The sequence below is a fragment of the Pezoporus wallicus genome, unplaced genomic scaffold (genome assembly GCF_028554395.1).
Source record: "Pezoporus wallicus isolate ANWC-B61680 ecotype Strahan unplaced genomic scaffold, APGP_CSIRO_Pwel_v1 contig_3058, whole genome shotgun sequence".
NCBI lineage: Eukaryota > Metazoa > Chordata > Aves > Psittaciformes > Psittacidae > Pezoporus > Pezoporus wallicus.
Window position 1 is genome coordinate 156420 of NW_026641153.1, and position 19315 is coordinate 175734.

General features: G+C 42.3%; 1 protein-coding gene across 1 annotated transcript in view; it reads left to right on the plus strand.

The window, feature by feature from the left end:
* Nucleotides 1–6033: 6033 nt before the first annotated feature.
* Nucleotides 6034–19315, plus strand: part of PTPN12 (protein tyrosine phosphatase non-receptor type 12) — a 71895-nt gene continuing 58613 nt past the window's right edge. The window contains exon 1 of the mRNA XM_057422416.1: nt 6034–6362. Within this exon, the coding sequence (XP_057278399.1) occupies nt 6264–6362 (99 nt within the window). The 5' untranslated portion in view covers nt 6034–6263. The remainder of the gene's footprint in view (nt 6363–19315) is intronic.

Sequence of the window (19315 nt, forward strand, 5' to 3'; positions counted from 1 at the left end):
TTTCTTTAAGGATAATACAAATATTGCTTCGCTAATGGATCAGAACCTTGAAACAGAACTGGTAACAAATAGATTCTTTTGTTCTTGAGGCTAATACAAAAAAGCTAAATATGATAAATGATGTGAACCTTGTTTAGATTTTACACATCTTTTGCATTCATTGATGCAAGATTTTAGTACTCAAGTGTTTTGTTTTGCTTTGTTTATTTTTAACGGTATTGCAAACTTACTGTTAGTTCAATTACCTGTTTTCAAAATCAAATTTGGAGTGCCTCCCATTAGAAAATCCAGATTCCTCCCTTGTGTCTTTTAAACATGCTGAAGTCTTTTAATGATGCTTTTCTGATTCTTGCAGGCAAAGATTTGAAAGGGCAAATACTTCACATGCCCTGTGCACAGGCTTACCTTCTGCTGCTGGTATTTCCATTTCACATGTGCTGCAGCCGTGCCTGGGGAATACCCACTATGAAAGCTTTGTCACAAGGAGGCAAATGAGGTTCCCCTGAAGCAGCCCACCGTAGTGCTGCAGCTGGCTGCTGGCTGGCCGCAAACCAGACCTGTATTATGTCATGTCAAATGTACGGCAAGGTCACAAGATAGAAATTTCCCTGCTTCAGAAATCTTACTTCCAATTTTAATAAGGTCAAAAGATATAAATGGAAAATGGCTCCTAATTTTCCTATCTTATGTCCAATATTGCAAAGTAGGTATCCAGCTGAAACCAGCGTTCCTGCGTGAAGAATGATGGGCATAAATAACAGCCATCAGGCCTTTCAGTGATTTACAATAAAACTATCAAAAAGTAGCTACTGAAAGGACACACAGCAATTTATTTGGGGCCCATATGCTATTTATTTTAGTACCATTAAAATCTTGCTGAAATATTCATTGTATTCTGAACCCTCCTTTTTACATTCACAAAACCCAAACAAAACACCTCAATCAGCAGTGTATACTTTTAATTCAAGGAATTGTTTTAAAAGTTAAACAGAGAAAAATTAAATCTGGAAAGTGTTTCACAGCTGTTTTCTGGTTAGAACTGCTTGTGGTAGATGATTAGGTTGATGCACACACTTCTTTTTGTTTCAGTTGCCTGTCAGCAGTACCTAAAAACCACTCTAAACCTAAATGCTGGTACAATAACTACCGCAGCAAGAGCAAAATTTCTTTTGTGTATGGAAATGGTTGTGTGTATGTTACAGTTTGAAACATCCAAATTATGCACTGATTATGAAACTTGGTAATTGTGATCGGAAATATTTATTAGCTGTACAGGAAATATCACATTTAAGTGGTTTAGCAATATTGAGCAATGAATCCCAGAAGATGGCAAATAAATAAATAAAGATTAAGAAAGCCAGGTAAAATTACATTGTAGTAGTGGCATTTTCACTGGTAATTATAGAAGAGGAGCCTGTCATCGCCTGAGACTAATAGAGGCAAATATCAAGAAATCCAGCAGTCACATGGCGCTTAGTTAATATGAATGGAACATATTATGCAGACATTGATCAGGTCTTCGAGACTCATTTAAAATGAGATTAGTTTCAGGTTTAAATCACAAATTCAAGTTATTTGTTGTATACAAAGGATACTATGTATCTTCCCCAGATTTACTGTCCATAATGCCCTTTATGTTCAAAACTAGTATTTTGAGAATCCGTGAGATTGTATTTTGCTAGTTTGTTACTTACAATGTAAGTAAGTGGTCAAAATGTAACTGAGGATCAGCCACACGATACAGTATTTTTATCCTCTTCAGAGACAAAAGTGGCTAAATACTAAAACGTTTTGAGGGTCAGAGTATACGCAAAGTACTCGATGCTGATATTCCTGAATGTTTAACTGCTTTCAGCCAGCATGAAACATTTTGACATTTGTGGAAAGACACACTGCATTTCAGTTTGTCAGATCAAAGACAAAAGTTTCATTTAGACTTAGTTTTATGTGTACCCTTGAGCTATTCAACAGCTTCCTGGCATTTACGCTCCCCGCTCCAGTTCTTTCACATGCTGGGTCCCTATCCCAGGTTGTACTGTCTTCAATGGTAAAGACATATCTGCATCAGCAACTATAACAGAGCATTGTTTTTGTTAAGAAGCAGAAAAACACTGGCAAAAACTGTTTCCTGTGGAAAATTTAAGTTTTACAGAAACAGCATTTTCCACTGAAACACCACATTTTAAGGACAACTTCCAACCAACTGCACATAAAATATATTTCAGGAGTGTTATTTTAAAATCTATGAATGCTAGCATCTATTTTTCAATCCTAAATGATCTTGATTACACAAACTTTTCAGACTCTTGGTATCGATGAAATTAATTGAGGTTCCGTATATGGGATATATTGATCATAATTTAATTATAATTACAGTAATGTTAATAATTACACAATGCCATAATTAACATGTTGCTCCAAATAAGTAGCTAAACTCTGAGAGTTTGTAGATTATTGGAAAGGGGAGAAATTGGTGACAAAGTGAGCTATCATTGTAATGTAGCCAAATTAAAAGGAATGCACGAAGTCCAGTTTAGCTGGACAAAGGAGGAATCAAACAATAGGAGATAATGCCCTTACTCAGAGGTGCAGGGTTCTTTCAGCCTTCCCTCACACCCAGTTCTTTGATTTCTTTCTGAAATAGTTTTGGTGAATGTGCGCTGGGTTTTCAACATGGCTTCAAGCTACAAAGACCTTGCAGCCAAACAGCTTTGGGGTGAGCCCATGCTCCATCTCAGTCTTCAGGGAAACTTCTGAAGCTCCGTAAACTAGGACATTTGGTACTCCCACCCATTGACTGGGCATAACCATGGTATGCATGCTAAGAAACAGATTTGCCAGTTCACACATGCTTACCTTGTGGGAACATGAGAAGCCACCTTTGTACAGAAAAAAACTGTCTTCCTTCCCTGCAGCAGCTGGGGTAGTGCACAGCAAGGCAAAATGAGATTAATAGCAAATAAGCTCCAGGTGATCTACTTGCCTTTCTCCAAGAACCATACTTGTATGGATTGTTAAAAAATAACCACAATTTTCTTCTACAGATTCAGGCTGCAACTTCCTGTTCTATCTATAGGTGAGTAATTCACCCTGTGTCTCTTTTTCCGCCTCTCTCCTACAGCTACACAAATACACACTCATGCACACATGCTAGATTGGTCAGATGCCTGGGGTTAAACCAGACAGTTTGAGTTTCAAATCAAAAGTCTTGGTTAAAGCACTGCTTTTGCTGTGGAAAGTTTAAGTTTCTATGTTCGTAGCAGAGAGATGAGACAGCTTCATGCAATGTTTGCAGGGCTGCGGGAGACAGAACTGGTGCTGTTGGGTTTGTGCTCAGGACTGTCTCACAGCTCTCACAGGTACACATGCATATGCAAACAATGCCAGGCAAAGTTCTCCACCCAGCTATTTCTAATGTCTTTGTTTCATACATGCCATTGTTTTGGCTTGCGACAGATGCCTGGTGTGGAGGGCTTTTTCTTCTTCTGAGATTGTATACCCTTCTTATCAGTTAACCTAAATGAAAGGTCACTGTTATACTTGCTAGGCTACAACAGTTTATTACAACGCAGTGATGGATTATGAACCAGGCCAAACTGATAACTGGGTCTTTTTCACAGTGAGGCAATAATGACATCAGATTCAAACGCAATAAATCATGAGCTTTCCTTCTCTCCTTTGTAACTGTGTTGTCTGAATAAATGAGCAGACTGAAGAAAACCATACCACATTCACTTGGTTGCTTAGTCCCAGGTATCACTTTTCTAAAGTTACATGCCATCTGGCACTGGGAGCAGGTTTGCCAGAGCAACTGCTGAGCAAACTCAGCGACCTTCCTGAAGCAGATGGAAATTAAGCAAGGTGGCATGAAAAGATATTATATGACAATCCAAGTCTCAGCTATCCTGGCTGATCTCTGTGCCCTATCTATCCATCTATCTTGTTTCTTTATTTTCCTTTAATGCTGCTTCTGGTAGTGGAGAAAGAGGAGGCTTCAAGAATGAAAAGTAAGAAAGGGATTAAAGCAAAAAAAGGCACCTTTGTGGCTCTTTAGGGTTGACTGATCAGCTTACTTATGGAAGCTGGTGCAAAGGACATGGAGAAGACAGCTCTGACCACTGTCTTTGTGTGGGCTGCTCAGGCTTCCATAAACCTCAGCAAAGAAGTACTGATGATCTTTTTCAGTTCCTTGATGTGTCCTTATGTCTGCTGTGCTCCATGAACATCTGCTCTAAAAAAACATAACCCTTTTATAAAAGGCTGAAGTCTGCAGTTGTGAGAATGCTAACCCTTTCAAATTTCCAACCTGCACTGCCACCAGAGATGACTGCTTCTGCAGCAGATGCAGAAGGAAACGTGCCTATGCACCAGCAGCTACAGTTCAGGGTCCTGTGCCATAGCTCATAACTTGCTTCCATTTGGGAGATGATGAGCTGATGGGCATTAAATTGGGCTGAAGGTGGTAACATGCCATTCTTCTAATTCCGGTGTAGAGGTAGTAATCTTTGGCTGTCATCTAAAACAGTAGCATCTTAAACCACCACAGGAAGACCAAGTTTCTATGTAGGTTTGTTTCAGTAGCAAAGCCAGCTTAATTAAATCAGCCAAGAAGAAAAAGAACAGTTTTTCTATGGGCTTATATTGTAGTTGAATGAGCTCCCTGACCTTGTCCAACAAGCGATTATGCTGGTGCAACTGCAAACACAAAGTACTACACTGGGTGGGATACGCAGCAGAAAATGGGTGATTTAGTAGGAGTGCCTTAACCAGATTATGCTTCTCTTCAGAGACCTTTATTGTTACTCCGTGTGATAAAGTTTTATTGCATCAACTACATCCATAAAGGCTGTTTAGTTCTTCACCAACAAAAGTATACTTTAAAAGACTTAGTATATTTATTATGCTATAAGGCTACATACACGCACCTCTAAAATGACTTAGCTCAACCAGAAGTTGTAATCAGGACATCAACCATGAAGCTGCTTTAATGTTTAACTCTTTTCCATGTAAAAGAAAGACACAGCACTCTTGTAATAGTCTGACATTGCCAAACCATCAGCTAGGAAATGAACCCACAGTATTCTCCGGTAGGAAGGCCCGAAGAAACCCCGCTGCAGAGCTGAGGGGTGCGGGGACCTCACACCTCCCGTCAGGCCGCGTAGAGCCCTCCCTGCTCCGGACTCCCTGCAGCGTCGCTTACAGCCACCAAACCCACCCCGCAGCCTCTCAGCAGCATAGGCCGGCACCAGTTCCGCGTGCGAACGGACATCTTAGTAAGCCCATACACATACAGAACGCGGGAGCTGTCCCCGGCCCGTCACCTGCCCCGGCCCGCCCGCCATCTTCCCTCCGCGCGGTGTTTACCATAGCGGCGCCGCCCGCGGCCCAGCCCCTGGGAGCCCTTCGTCCCGCCTCGGTCACCGTCACCACTGGGACCCCTGGGCTCTTTCCACGGCTTCCGGCTTCCCAACCCGGGCAGGAACCCCCTTTCCTCCCGGCATTTCAGCGCTTCGTCAGGAGGCGACGGCCCCTCTCCCGCTATGGACGGCAGAGCACGGGGAACGCAGCGCTGCCGCGGGTACAGGTCCCGACACGCCGCAGCGCCGGCCGCTGTCTCCTGGCCGCGGAGTTGTATGCACCCACCGCACCCCACTGTACTCCGATCAGGGGAAACCGCACCCCGCTCCGCTCACTCTTCCCTTCCTCTTTCCCACCCCCCCCCCCCCCTTCCAAGTGGTCCCTTCCAGAGCTCCATTCAGCGCCCTTCGGAAAGTCCCATCCGTGGGAAACGGGAGGGGCTGGCGCACCGGGGCGATTGCCCCTCGAGGCGGGGTTAGCCGGTGATTGGCGTGTGCGGCATCCACTAGGACGAGGCGTCCGTCAGAGGAGCCAATGGGCGGGAAGCGGCGAAGGGCCGGCTCCTGCGGAGGGGCGGGCGTAGGAAGCGGTGCCGGAGCGGGAGTCGCGCCTGCGCGGGGGTAGGAGGTGGGGACTTCGTCGTGTCCCTGTGTCGGCGGCGGCGTCCAGGGAGGGTCGGGCAGAGGGAGGGGAGGATGGAGCGGGCGGGCGAGCGGCTGTGAGCGGGGTGGGGAGCGGTGCCGCGCCTGCAGGCCGCGGGGCAGGCCCGGGGGGGTGAGAGAGGCGAGGCAGGGGAAAGCAGCCGGGTGCCGGGCTCGTGTGGCGGAGGGGACTCAAGGCGAGGAGCGGGCAGGCGGGCGGCCGGAGCTAGGGCTCCCGCTCCGCAGGGCGGCCGGCGGGGCAGGATGAGCCAGGAGGAGATCCTGAGGAAATTCATTAAGCGAGTCCAGGCCATGAAGGACACGGACCACAATGGGGAGGACAACTTCGCCAGCGACTTCATGGTGAGGGGCGGCGGCGCAGGGCGGGCGGGCAGGCAGGGCTCCTGCCTGCCCTCGGGGCGGTGGGGGTCCTAGGTGCCGGGCTGCCCCGCGGGCCCTTCGCCATCCCCTGCAAGCACGGGCGCGCCGGAGGAAGCGCCGCTTCCCTGGGAGTGACCTGCTATTGTGTGCCCCCAGAGCTCGGCCGGCTCCCCCGTGCCCCCCGCCACTTTTTGAGCTCGGCGGATGGCGGGGGGGGGGGAAGTGGCTGCCTTATTTTACCCTTCTTCCTGCCCCATCCCCGGGGAAGGTTTGTGACCGCAGCCCCTGGCTCTCCCGCCCTTCTCTGCCCCGGAGGAGGTGGTAGGTGATCGGCTGCTGGAAAATAAATGGGAGCCCCCCTCCGCTCATTCCTTCGCTGAGCAGATAAAGGGGACAGAGCGGCTCGGGGGTTGGGAGGGGGGCTGTTAGCGCTTCCTCTGCCTCACAGCCCCTCTTCTCGCGGGGTTGTCATCTGGAGATAATGGGACACTCCTTTCCCCCTTTATCTACCCCTGTAGTCGCCTGCTTGAGATTGCTCTTTCCGAGGAGATGTGTTAAATGTACTGAATAGTCCTGGAGGAATATTCATCTTCCCTTCCCCAACATCTCCCTTCGCTCCCCATCCCCCACCGCAGCCCTGCCTGTATCCCTCGTCCTTTCTTCCTTCCAGATCAGTTCACCGTCAGCCTTTGGTTAACGTGTGTGCTCGGGGGAAGAATTTATTGGAGAATTATCCATTTTCCTCGTTTATTTTAGCTGTTTAATCGGGCTGTTAAAATGTTTGAGAAGATTTATCTTTTGAATAGATGGCTTGAGCTGTGAGCAATAATGTTGATTGGGCAGATGCCTCTGGCACTTTTCAATATTGTTTAAATACTTAATACCAAAATACAGTTTGACCCACTGAAGAGCTGAAGATGAGTGGGGTTAGCCATCTCCATATGCGCGTATCTTTGTAGCTTGTTTTATTATCCAGTGGTGTTTGGGATTAACTCCCCATCCTTAGCCATTTAAGCTGTCAAGTCTTTGCCAGTGGTCTGGGAACAAAAATAAATCTCGATGTAAATGTCGCATCGGGGATTGTCTGAAATGTGGGGAGGAGGCCGCGGATGTTGCGCAAGGCAGAGGGGCGTTGGAAGCGCTGGCAGGTCCAGGGGTGGAAGAGGAAGTGGACTTTGGGAAGTAACGAGTTCATCCAGGGTGGGGTGGGAGCCCGTGGGAAATCGGCCACGCTCTTTGGGCAGGATTTTGCAAATACTGAAAGTATGCTGGTGAAACATCTGAGCATGTGGGAAAGGAAGAGAGAAATATGTAGGATGAAGGATGGCGCTGGAGCAATAGGCCGCTTCTAAATCTGTTTTGCCAAATAGGATATCTTCACACAAGATTTTAAACGTTGCAGACTTTGACAGGACCATTTCATTAAGTGATAGTTTTAGTAATATAATTGCTATTAAACACAAATTGACGTCTTGTACTGATGAGTCTGGCTTGTTCATGTGCTTTACAGAAAGGGTGGCCTGGACTAGTGCAAAATGCAGGTTTTTTTTTAATGGCTTTTATGTTAAATACTTTATACTAGATCTCTGAACCCACTTCTCCCATTTCATGCCTGATAAGTAGCCTCATGGTTTAGCTTTGTTCTAGTTGAATGATATACTGTAGTTTTGTCTTCCTTCTAAGTAGTGGCACCTCTGTATGGAAAAATAGCTTTTGTTTCAATGTCTGTATTTGACAGCATGTTGTTTCTATAGTCAGTAAGCTTTCCCATTGCTTTCACAGGGCAGCTAGGAAAGAGAATGCTGCTAAAAATGGGAAAATAGGATTGTAGGAGCTAGTTGGCAAGGCATTTTGGGAGAAAGATGTGTTACCTGAAACAGTGTTAAATGCTTTGGGAAGAGTCATGTCCAGAATTTCTTTTGTCCTCTTATTCTTTTTATTACAAACTTTAATTTTTTATTTTTGTATAAATTCTAGGAAAAGCAGGAAAGCAGAGTGCTGATCTATGGCCTTAATGCTCACCTTAGTCTCAACCTTTGCCTTTTTAGTAAAACAGGTATGGGTTAATGTGGTGACAAGAAGCCAAACTACTGACATTTTAGGGTTTGTTTTTACATTATGAACATGTTGAGGTATTTTGTTTGCTTTTTTTTTTTTGAGAGAGAGGGGAGGGGTAACATGTTAACGTGGGGGGTTTTGATTTTTATTTTTTTTTCTTAACAGAACCATGCTTAGATCCTCTTTAAAATCATTGAAAAGGGAGAAGAAAAGAGAGGTTAAGAGGGTGAAAAGCTTCAGTATTTTGTTTTTAAGATTTATTAAAGATTATTTGGGAGGGGAGAAAGGGAGGAAGTTGTATTTTCTCATATAGGGGTAGGATGTACTGTTGCTGCTAAGCAGTGGCAGCTTTTTGTGGAATAGGAATTGCTGTTACTCATCGCTTCGTTTCCCAGTCAAGATGGAATCTAAAATAGGAACAGAATAGTGGGTGAATGCAATTGAAAACAATTCTTTGTTTTCACATCTTTATTGCCTTTGAATGTGTTGAGTAATAAGCTTATGGAATTATATTTAGACCTTAGTGAATGAACTAAACTGCACTTGATAGGCAGGTGCCAGAGAGCACTGGGAGAGGGAGTAGAGAGGCTCCAGTTACATGCAGGTAGACTGATTAGTCTGGCTGGATGCTATTGAAAGCCCACAGTGTGATGACTAAGACTGCTATTTAATAATGCCATTGACAAGCCTGAAAATGTGTTCTGCTTGGAAGCTGAAAAGTTGATTATTCACCTTCCCTGCTGCCACTTACAAGATAAATGGTATAATCTAGGCACCAATAGCAAGTTTGTTACTGGAAATCAAGTGTATTTAATTTAAATTAGTTTGCACTGGAAAGTAAGCAGGACTTATTAGTAGATCACTTCAGAGCTATGGGCATGCACAATTGGGTTTAAATGAAGCGGAGAGTTTGAAATCAGTCTAGGCTTGTCTGTGTGTTCTGCCAGTGAGTATGTATGTATGGGTACAGGGGCAAGTGGGCTTCTTCTTAAAAAAATGTAGGTTAGGATTTTACCAGTATGGTTGCAGTATGCCCAAGAGTATACTTTTTCCTTGTTTTCTGCTGACATTGCTATTTGGGCTAAAGGAAGTAAGTATAGATTGCTTCCTCTGTGTGTTTCATGTTGTATGAATGCAACCAGCATTGTCTAGATTCTGATTTTCTATAGTGAGCATGTGTCATACATCAAAAAAGGGTTGGAAGTCAAAGCTCTCTATGGAGGCAAAGAAAACAGTTTTTCTATATTCTAGATTCTAGAAAGACCTTGATGAATATTTTTTCTGATTTTTTTTCATGTGATTTATCTACAACCAACACATTTATTTTCTTGTGCAACAGCCTCATCAAAAGCATTGAGATACTCTTGTTTTTATCGTTTGTCTGATGTACATTGTCATTGTTATAGGAGAACTGAAACAGAATGGTGTAAAGCTTTACGTTAAAAAATCAGATGCTGTAGTTCAAATGTTTTGTGGTATATGACAGTCTTGCTTAATCTTTTGAGTCATATCTTTGGGTAATCTGTTGTCATGGAACACAGAATAGCTGAAAGTGTTTGTGGTTTTTGCAATGGGTACTGTATAGGGGACCCTCAGCTGTTGTCTGGAGGTAGTGGTATAAAATGATCCTTTATCATTTGTCTTAGATGATATAGAATCATAGAATCGTTAGGGTTGGAAAGGACCTTAAGATCATCTAGTTCCAACCCCCCCTGCCGTGGGCAGGGACACCTTACGCTAAACCATATCACCCAAGGCCTTGTCCAACCTGGTCTTGAACACTGCCAGGGATGGAGCATTCACAGCCTCCCTGGGCAAGCTATTCCAGTGCCTCACCACCCTAACAGGAAAGCGTTTCCTCCTTACATCCAACCTAAACTTCCCCTGTTTAAGTTTTAACCCGTTACCCCTTGTCCTATCACTACAGTCTCTAATGGAGAGTCCCTCTCCAGCATCCCTGTAGGCCCCCTTCAGATACTGGAAGGCTGCTATGAGGTCTCCACGCAGCCTTCTCTTCTCCAGGCTGAACAGCTCCAACTTCCTCAGCCTGTCTTCATACGGGAGGTGCTCCAGTCCCCTGATCATCCTCATGGCCCTTCTCTGGACTTGTTCCAGCAGTTCCATGTCCTTTTGATGTTGAGGACACCAGAACTGCACACAATACTCGAGGTGAGGTCTCACGAGAGCAGAGCAGAGGGGCAGGATCACCTCCTTCGACCTGCTGGTCACGCTCCTTTTGATGCAGCCCAGGATACGGTTGGCTTTCTGGGCTGCAAGTGCACACTGCTGGCTCATGTTAAGTTTCTCATTGACCAACACCCCCAAGTCCTTCTCCGCAGGGCTGCTCTGAATCTCTTCTCTGCCCAACCTGTAGCTGTGCCTGGGATTGCCCCAACCCAGGTGTAGGACCTTGCACTTCTCACGGTTAAACTTCATGAGGTTGGCATCAGCCCACTTCACAAGCGTGTCGAGGTCCCTCTGGATGGCATTCCTTCCCTCCAGTGTATCAACCGAACCACACAGCTTGGTGTCATCAGCAAACTTGCTGAGGGCGCACTCAATCCCACTGTCCATGTCAGTGACAAAGATGTTGAACAAGACCGGTCCCAACACCGATCCCTGAGGGACACCACTCATTACTGGTCTCCAGCTGGACATTGAGCCATTGACCACAACTCTTTGTGTGCAGCCATCCAGCCAGTTCTTTATCCACTGAGTACTCCATCCATCAAATTGATGTCTCTCCAATTTAGAGACAAGGATGTCGTGTGGGACAGTTTTGAACGCTTTACACAAGTCCAGGTAGATGATGTCAACTGCTTTATCCCTGTCCATCAGTTCTGTAGCCCCATCATAGAAGGCCACCAAATTGGTCAGGCAGGATTTCCCCTTAGTGAAGCCATGCTGGCTGTCACCAAGCACCTTGTTGTTTTTCATGTGCCTTAGCATGCCTTCCAGGAGAATCTGCTCCAAGATTTTACCAGGCACAGAGGTGAGACTGACTGGTCTGTAATTCCCCAGGTCATCCACTTTCCCCTTCTTGAAAATGGGGGCTATATTTCCCTTTTTCCAGTCACTGGGGACCTCACCTGACTGCCATGACTTTTCAAATATGATGGCCAGTGGCTTCACAACTTCATTTGCCAGCTCCTTCAGGACCCGCGGATGGATTTCATCAGGACCCATGGACTTGTGCACGTTCAGATTTTGAAGATGGTCTCGAACCAGTTCCTCTCCTACAGTGGGCGCAAGGTCTTCATTCTCAATGAAGATGTCATGATGTCTTAGATCATCAATCTAAATAATACTGATTTTTAACAACTTTGCAAGGATTTACTAGGTACCTTTATGTGGTGTCAGATCTTGTTACACGTTTCATTCAAGAGGACACTGGTAACCAACTCAACTGAATATTGTGTATCTGTGTTCTTTTCAGTCCATCTAAGCTGGAACTCTTAGGGTTGGAGATAGTAAAGAACTCCATGTGCTGTTTTTTAAAGTATGAAGGCTGGTTTGAATGGATCATTGGCTTGAAACAGGTGAAAAGATAGTTTCTATGCTTTTTTAACCTCCTGATGGTTTTATTCTCAAAACTTTTTAAGTACTTCTACATCCTTGTGACAGATCACTGGAACAGGTTGCCCAGGGGGGTTGTGGAGTCTCCTACGTTGGAGATATTCAAGGCCCGCCTGGACAAGTTCCTGTGTGATGTACTCTAGGTTACCCTGCTCTTGCAGGAGGGTTGGACTAGATGATCTTTTGAGGTCCCTTCCAACCCTTAGGATTCTGTGATTCTGTGACACACACCAATAGATGACTTCATTGTGAGCAGTGATAGTCATCCAGGCCATTCATAAAGCTTCATTTACATATACTACATCTGGCTGGAGCAATATGACCGAATAGCAATTTTGGTAACCTTTCACTTCAGAGGCTTCTGAAATTTTTCTGAAATAATGTTCTTTAAATGTTATCCACAACTTTGAACAGCCATTCAGTTTAAATATTCCGCTTTTTTGTCCCCTCCTGAGGAAATGAGTGCTGTTCCTATTGTTTCAAAGATGCCATTCTGAATTTTCATAGAGGCAACTGAATACAACCACAAAGCTGCTGTAGTGACCCTGGGGTATAAGAACTTGCAAGCTCTGCCTGAAATTGCAGTAGCTCTTTTGGGCAAACGAAACTAAAACAAGTCAGGCAATGCTCTGGGTTGTGTCAAATAGCTTGCATGGTTATAAGTTCTGTTTGTTCAGCCTCCAAAGACAGCAATGTGTAAGTCTACTGTTTCTTATGGAGTAAAGGGTTGTGTTGGTTTTGCTGAATATTACAGAATTGTTCAGGAGGAGCAAACAGTAATCTTGACCTTGCACCTCATGACATACTACGCATACTCCTAATGATTTAAATAGCATGTCAAATTACATACTTTGCTTTTATTCTGATCTCAGTCCTACAGTACCTTTTGCTGTATATAGTTATACATATATCCAGATAGATACATAAATACCTACATACAGATGTGTCTCTTGAGACCATAGTTGTTCCACCCTAGCCCTTAATCTATAGTTCTGTAGATCTCTATATATAGAGATATGTGCATATATATATCTGGATGTATGTCTGTATACTTTTCTGCATATATGTGTGAATGATTTGAATGGTATAAATTTCTTGTTTTGGTGTGCTTATAATTTACCTCAGAACTGCAGTAAGTCAGGGTATTTTTCCTTAATGTTGTTACAGCTGAATAGAAGTTATCAGCTCTGCAAGCAGGGAAAGGTTAGTCTGAATGTCTGCTTATCTAATGTGTATACATTTGTTAATAGTAGGTGAACAAATGCCTAAGGCTTTTAAATTCATGTTAAGCCATTGATATGTAAGAAACAAATTCTATTTGATTTTCTTCACTGTTACTGTTTGAGATTTGTGTACTGCTGCAGTTCTACTGTAATATGCTTAGTACACAGGAAATATGGAAAACAGCAATGCATGTGTTAGTTTCACCTTTTTCTCAACACTGTAAGTAGTACCTTGAGTGCACATTTGTCAAACTGAAATCAGATGCTAGATGGCCTTTTTTTCCTCAGTCTTACAAAACAACCTTCATTTAGGGAGAGGCATTAGTGTTAAAGGTCAGATACGGAACTGAGTAAAGCATAAGTTAATTGGGTAGAGCAGAATCTCTTTGTGCTGTTAGGAAGTGTGGCATTTTCATCCTGGTGTTTTCCTCAGCCTGTTGTACTCCACAGTTGCTACAGTTTTGCCAGTGCAGGCTCGGATAACTCAGCTGTTTATATTTGCCCTAAATGAAGCATGGCTATGCATTTCTATTTCTGTTAACTAGCTTGTGAATGTTGCGGGGAGATTAAACTCTTTGTTTTCCTGCTTCATCTGGCAATAAACCTTGCCAATATAAACTTACCTTATGAATTATTTGTTCAAATTGAACAGTCACAATGTGTTTGTGGAAGGAGAGTGCTCTGGTATGGCTGTGGAGCTTCTGATCCAGAACTAGGAGTCCTAGAGAGTGGCTGTGTTGTTAGAGCGTTGCCCCAAGTCTCTCTACATCTTTGAGAAACAAAACTGTGTTCAGACCTAGTGCTGTTAGACAATACAAGTACAAAGGTAGTAGATTTACTAGGGAAGCTGAGAGTGCAACAGCAAGTAAGGAAAGAGTTGTAAGGGGAGAAAAACATAGTGAGGCCTGACAGACTTCATGATCATTGTTCTGGGTTGAGAGCCGTTGTTTCAAAGTATCTTTCAATACTGATGTCAGGATGTTTTAGTCACTGCTAGGTTTGTGTAGGAGAGTTACTGCCTATATCTCTGGCCTTGTTCTAGCTATTATTTGCCATCAGCTTCAGAATAAAAAAAATTCTTGCACAGCTAAAACGATAAATTAGTTTCCCAAAAGGTGCCGGATAAATACAGGTATAAATGGATGACCTAGTTTGGTTGACCTAATTTTTCCTCCTATCTATCCTTTTACAAAGTGATACTTTTAATTTTTCTTTGAAAGGTAATTTTATTGGTGGTAATTAATTTATGGAAGACTTAAAGGCAGTTTTACTCTAATGGAAGTGTCTTGTGAAAGAAAAGTCAAGAAGAATTGAATTATCAGCTGTAAAAAGTAGCAAGCTGATGTAGCCAGCTACTTCAGTGGGAGAGAAGACCTAGCTGTTATAAGAGGACTGGAGCTATGAATGATGTTGCCTCTTGGGCCAGATGTATCATTAGGAACAAAAGCAAATAAAGATACATGTTTCATTCATTCAGATTTCTAGAAGGAAGCAGCAGTAATTTTGCAGGAAATCCTACCATGATGCTTCTGATCAGCTAATTTTTTGTTTAATTTATTTTACTTCTGAGATCCCTTAGTTCAATAAAAAAAAATTAATTGCCTTGTGTTAGGAATGTGCCAAGGGCAACTACATTAGTAGACTGAAAGCTGTAAGTGCTGTATGGATCAGTTGGCTTGTTCAATTTTTAATTTGCTGCTATTTGCAGAAATCCTAACCCAGTTGTTAAATGTTCATAAGCGTGTCCATATAACTTAGGATATATAATTCCTCCTCTTTAGAGGATGGGCTATGTTCTTATTTTTTTATATGTCAGAGACCAGGCCTTGATTCTTAAATATTACTGAAGCATAGAAGTTTTAATTGTATGATCTTAGCTATGAGGTTTGGTGTCTAAAGTCATGAGTTGGATATCATTAGTCTCTAAGGGGAAGTTAACTTAGTTAAAACCATATTGCTTTAAAAAATATACACAGTACTTGAATCTTACTTAGTTAAAATACTGAACTTGTGAATTTAAAACTTTTACATGAACTTCCTTGTGTAGTCTTGTAAGGAGTTGATGGCTGTTTGCTCCTCTAAAGTCAGAGTACAGTGGTGTCCTCTTGAACAAAGGCATCTCCCTGCATTTGTCTGTCCTGCTGTCTTGTCACTCTTACCGCCTCATGTGGATGACATCTGCTTTTTGTTTTTCATCTGAAAACACACAGATGTTTTGTACTCTGTGATCACAGGAAGAACAGCTTCTATGTGGATCAGTGAGATTGAGAGCAGTTCTTTCTTTGCTTCTGAAGAGGTAGATGACCATCTTTTAGCTGTGCAGCTGAGCTGCTATGGGAACAAGAGGCCAAGGCTTTCTCTTCTGGACAGCTAATAAAAGACAATCAATGAGAGGCTAATAAAAGAATGTGGTATATGAGTGGCATTGTCTCATCTTCCTGCTTTTATTGAGCTTGAACAGTTAGCACCTCTGCAGTCATTGCTATCTTTTATAGCTACTGTAGGGTCTATATCATGGATAAGAAATCCATTTCTTGTGCTGAGCTGGATGTCAGCAGCTGTTTTGACAAGTTTCTGCGTCATGCAGGTTTTGGCTGGTCTTCAGAGACCAATAGGCATGATTCCCAGCTACTTACCACATTTGAGACTTTCAGGGGGCTCTTGGTCCAGAATTCTCATATTATTTTCCATTTTAGATTAAATAGATGTTGTCTTTCATTTATGTTACTATGGCATCGTTTTTATTCCTCTGGTAGTTCTTAGAGGACACAAGCTGTCTTTGAACGACTGGGTTCCTAATTCAGAGGGTGCTTACATGGGTTTCTTGCCTTTAAGGGTTCAAGGGATTCGCCAGTGTAGATTATGCATCAAGTTGAAATGGCTGATTGCTGTGGGAACTGCACAGCTCTTGGGAAGCCTGAATGGTGTTCCACTCTGTCCTAAATGTTTCACTTCTTATGTGACTGTATTTGACTCTCCAATGCATAACCCTTGGTAGAACAGTGTCTTGTTTTCTCAAGGCACTCAGTGTTCTGATAGCGCATACTGGGTGTATCTTTCTACTTAAACAGGTTTTCTTATTGGATTAATTGGCCAGCATTTGCACAGTCTTACTGCACAAACCAGGAATTAGTTAACATAAAAAGCAGAAAACCACCAAACCAAGTCAAATGAATAGTGCACTGCAGTCAGACTGTGGATAGGTTGGGTTTGTAAGTTGATGACTAGCTGATCTCTGAGTGAGTAAAACTGATCATGGGGATGGCTCTGTGGTAAAATACTATGTCCTGCATTTTTGCAGTTCATGGCTTTATTATTTTATTGCTTTTCCACATGTAGAAAACAAGTCTTAATTCTTCCTTTATTTTCTACTTGAATCTTTGCCTTCTTGCATAGGAAGCAGAATTACAACTGGAAGCTATGCTTTCATCATTAGTTACTTACTCCCTGTTGCAGATGCTAATAAATTTATCAAATAGGTAATTGTTAATTGAAAAGAATATGGTTGTCCAGTAGGAGTACTCAAGGGAATGATTTAGCTCAAAATATAGCTGGAAAATGAAACACTATGCTGGAGGGAAGGGCATATGTAGGTTAGTTTAACTGCTTCAAAAACCTTGGAATTCCTGCAGAAATGAGTTCATTATAAATTGCCTGTGTGGCAGCACCCCTATTGCACAAAGTGCTAAAGGGAGGAAATAGTCTCTTAGATGTTGTGAGTCTCCCCAGGTAGTTTTTAGGTGTTTGACAGTTTCTTCTAAGACTTCCATTTTTAGCAGTTTATGTGGCTGCACAAAGCTGTGCTGATTTTTATTATGACCAAATTAAAACGTAAAAACTAATTTTAACTCATTTCCTGTGAGGTTGCTTAAAAATAGCTGTGTATAAATGTTAATGGACATATAGGGAACTATATGTAAATGTTAATGGAGAAAAATGACTGATTTTTAGGTAGGTGGAAGGATCTTGGAACATACTTCAGGCACTCCTCACTGGAATTTATTTTAGTGAAGAAATGCATTGTTTTATATTTTTTTATTTTTTTTTTTGTCCAGAAGGGAGAAATGTAACTTAGGTTGCTTCCTTCAGCAGTTTATTGCTATGAGACTGGAACATGGGAGCTTTGCACTTAAAGCTTTGGGTATGAGTCTGGGTTTCAAACTGAATGTCCTGAAATAAGTTGTCATTAAGCTGGATGTTAAGCCATGTGGTCACTCACAAATCAATTACAACCTTTTTAGACTTTCTTTATAAACAGAAGAACTTTTCCAAAGTCTGTTCCACAGAGCTGCTGTGGGAATTGTCCTGATGATCTGTATTAATATTGCTTCAGTTGCTTCAGCTGATGCCAGATATTTTCTTCATGTTTTGATTAAGAAGATAAAATTTGAGCTTTCAGTTTTTCTTGCAGTGCAAATGCAACCTGCAAATCGTTTAGGATGTCAACTTCCTATTTTTGTGGTTCTGAAAAGAACAGGTAGAAACTTAACTCCATGAAACTCTGGCAGAGAAACCTAGTTGTATTTCTTGCAGATCACAGAAATCTGTAGCCTATTAATAAATAAATTGAGAGACCATTACCATGGGAAAAAAAATGTGTGTATCTTAAAGTCAGCAAGCTGTTGCCATAAATCCATGTGTAAACTGTGATTTCCTAAAGAAAAACAGTATTTGCTTCTAAAATACTTAGCTAATTCCGTAACCAATTCTAATATGCATTGGCCTGGATGAGAGCTTACATTTGGTAACTTATACATTGTCAAACACCATAGCATTTGAGGTGTAAAGCTATAGCAACATATCTTTCTGGCACTAGCATTAAAAAAAGCATTAGGACTGTTTAAATTGGTGATTGTGTGAAAATGAAGCCAGCATCCTGTTTGTACAGTCTTATAGCATACATAATAGGCTTCCCTTCCTGTATTCACAGAAAAAAATATTCCATGTCTGGTAAAGTGAGGCAATATGATCATCCAGTGAAGAAAGTATGTGGATATAAAAACCTCATTGATGATATTTCTGGCTCTGATGGATGAAGATAACTTCCAGACGTATGAAGTGTATATCAGGCCAGGATGTCTTTAGAAGTGAAGAAAGTAGCAGTGCAGTAAAAAGGGAATTCAGTGCAGAGATGTAGTTAAATAGTGAACTGATTTACTTCTGAACAGACAGTACCTTTGAACTAGAAATGACAGTCATTTTAGTCAGGTGAATGATCTTGTAGGGTGTGTTAGGGAGTCCTTCATAGGGCTTGGGTTTTATGGGGCTGTGGTATTACTTACCACTTTTAAACCTCCAGAACTTGATCCTGAAGTTAGGAGTTTCCCAAAGCATGTACAGATAGTGTAGATTTTCAGGTGATGTTCCTTGCAAATGAGTCTTAAGACAAATGATAATAACATAGCAGATAATCTTTACTTGTAAGATGTGGGGGTGTTTTTGTGTTTCGTTTTGTGGTTTTGTTTCTTTTTCTTTCCTATTAATAGATTCTAGTGTGATGTTGGAATTTAGCTTTTGCTGGTAACAACTGAGAATGTGAAGTGTTCTGTTTATAGGGAATGCAGCTTACGAGCTTTATATGCTTGAACTGAAGATTTGTTCGGGTAGAGGTAACAACCTTTTCTCCTTCCTGTGGTAAGTCAGCTTAATGGGTACATGATTGTCATGTTGTGTGGAAAGTTAGTTACATAAAACCTTTTAATTTATAAATTAGGCTTGGGAAAACCTTCAGAAGAAAGCTGGGAACTTTGATTATGCGAAGCGTGTTGTGAATTTTAACGGTATTTGATATGCCATGGAGGAAGGATTTTTACAGAAGGTAGAAGAAACGCTTGTGTGGGCTTCCTTTTGCATTCATGCTGTCTTTTGGTTTGTCTTCAGCATGTTTGATCTAGCTTCTGGACATTGTATAAGCAAGGTACCCTTTAGGAATTCTGCATTTATGTCGGCTAGTAATGGAATCATCACTGCAAAGTGCGTAGTTTTCCGCTGGGCATAGTACTTCTGTTAGATCTTATGCAAATTGCAACATGATTTTTTTTGGTTCAACACATACCAACTCTGATCTATTTTGGATGG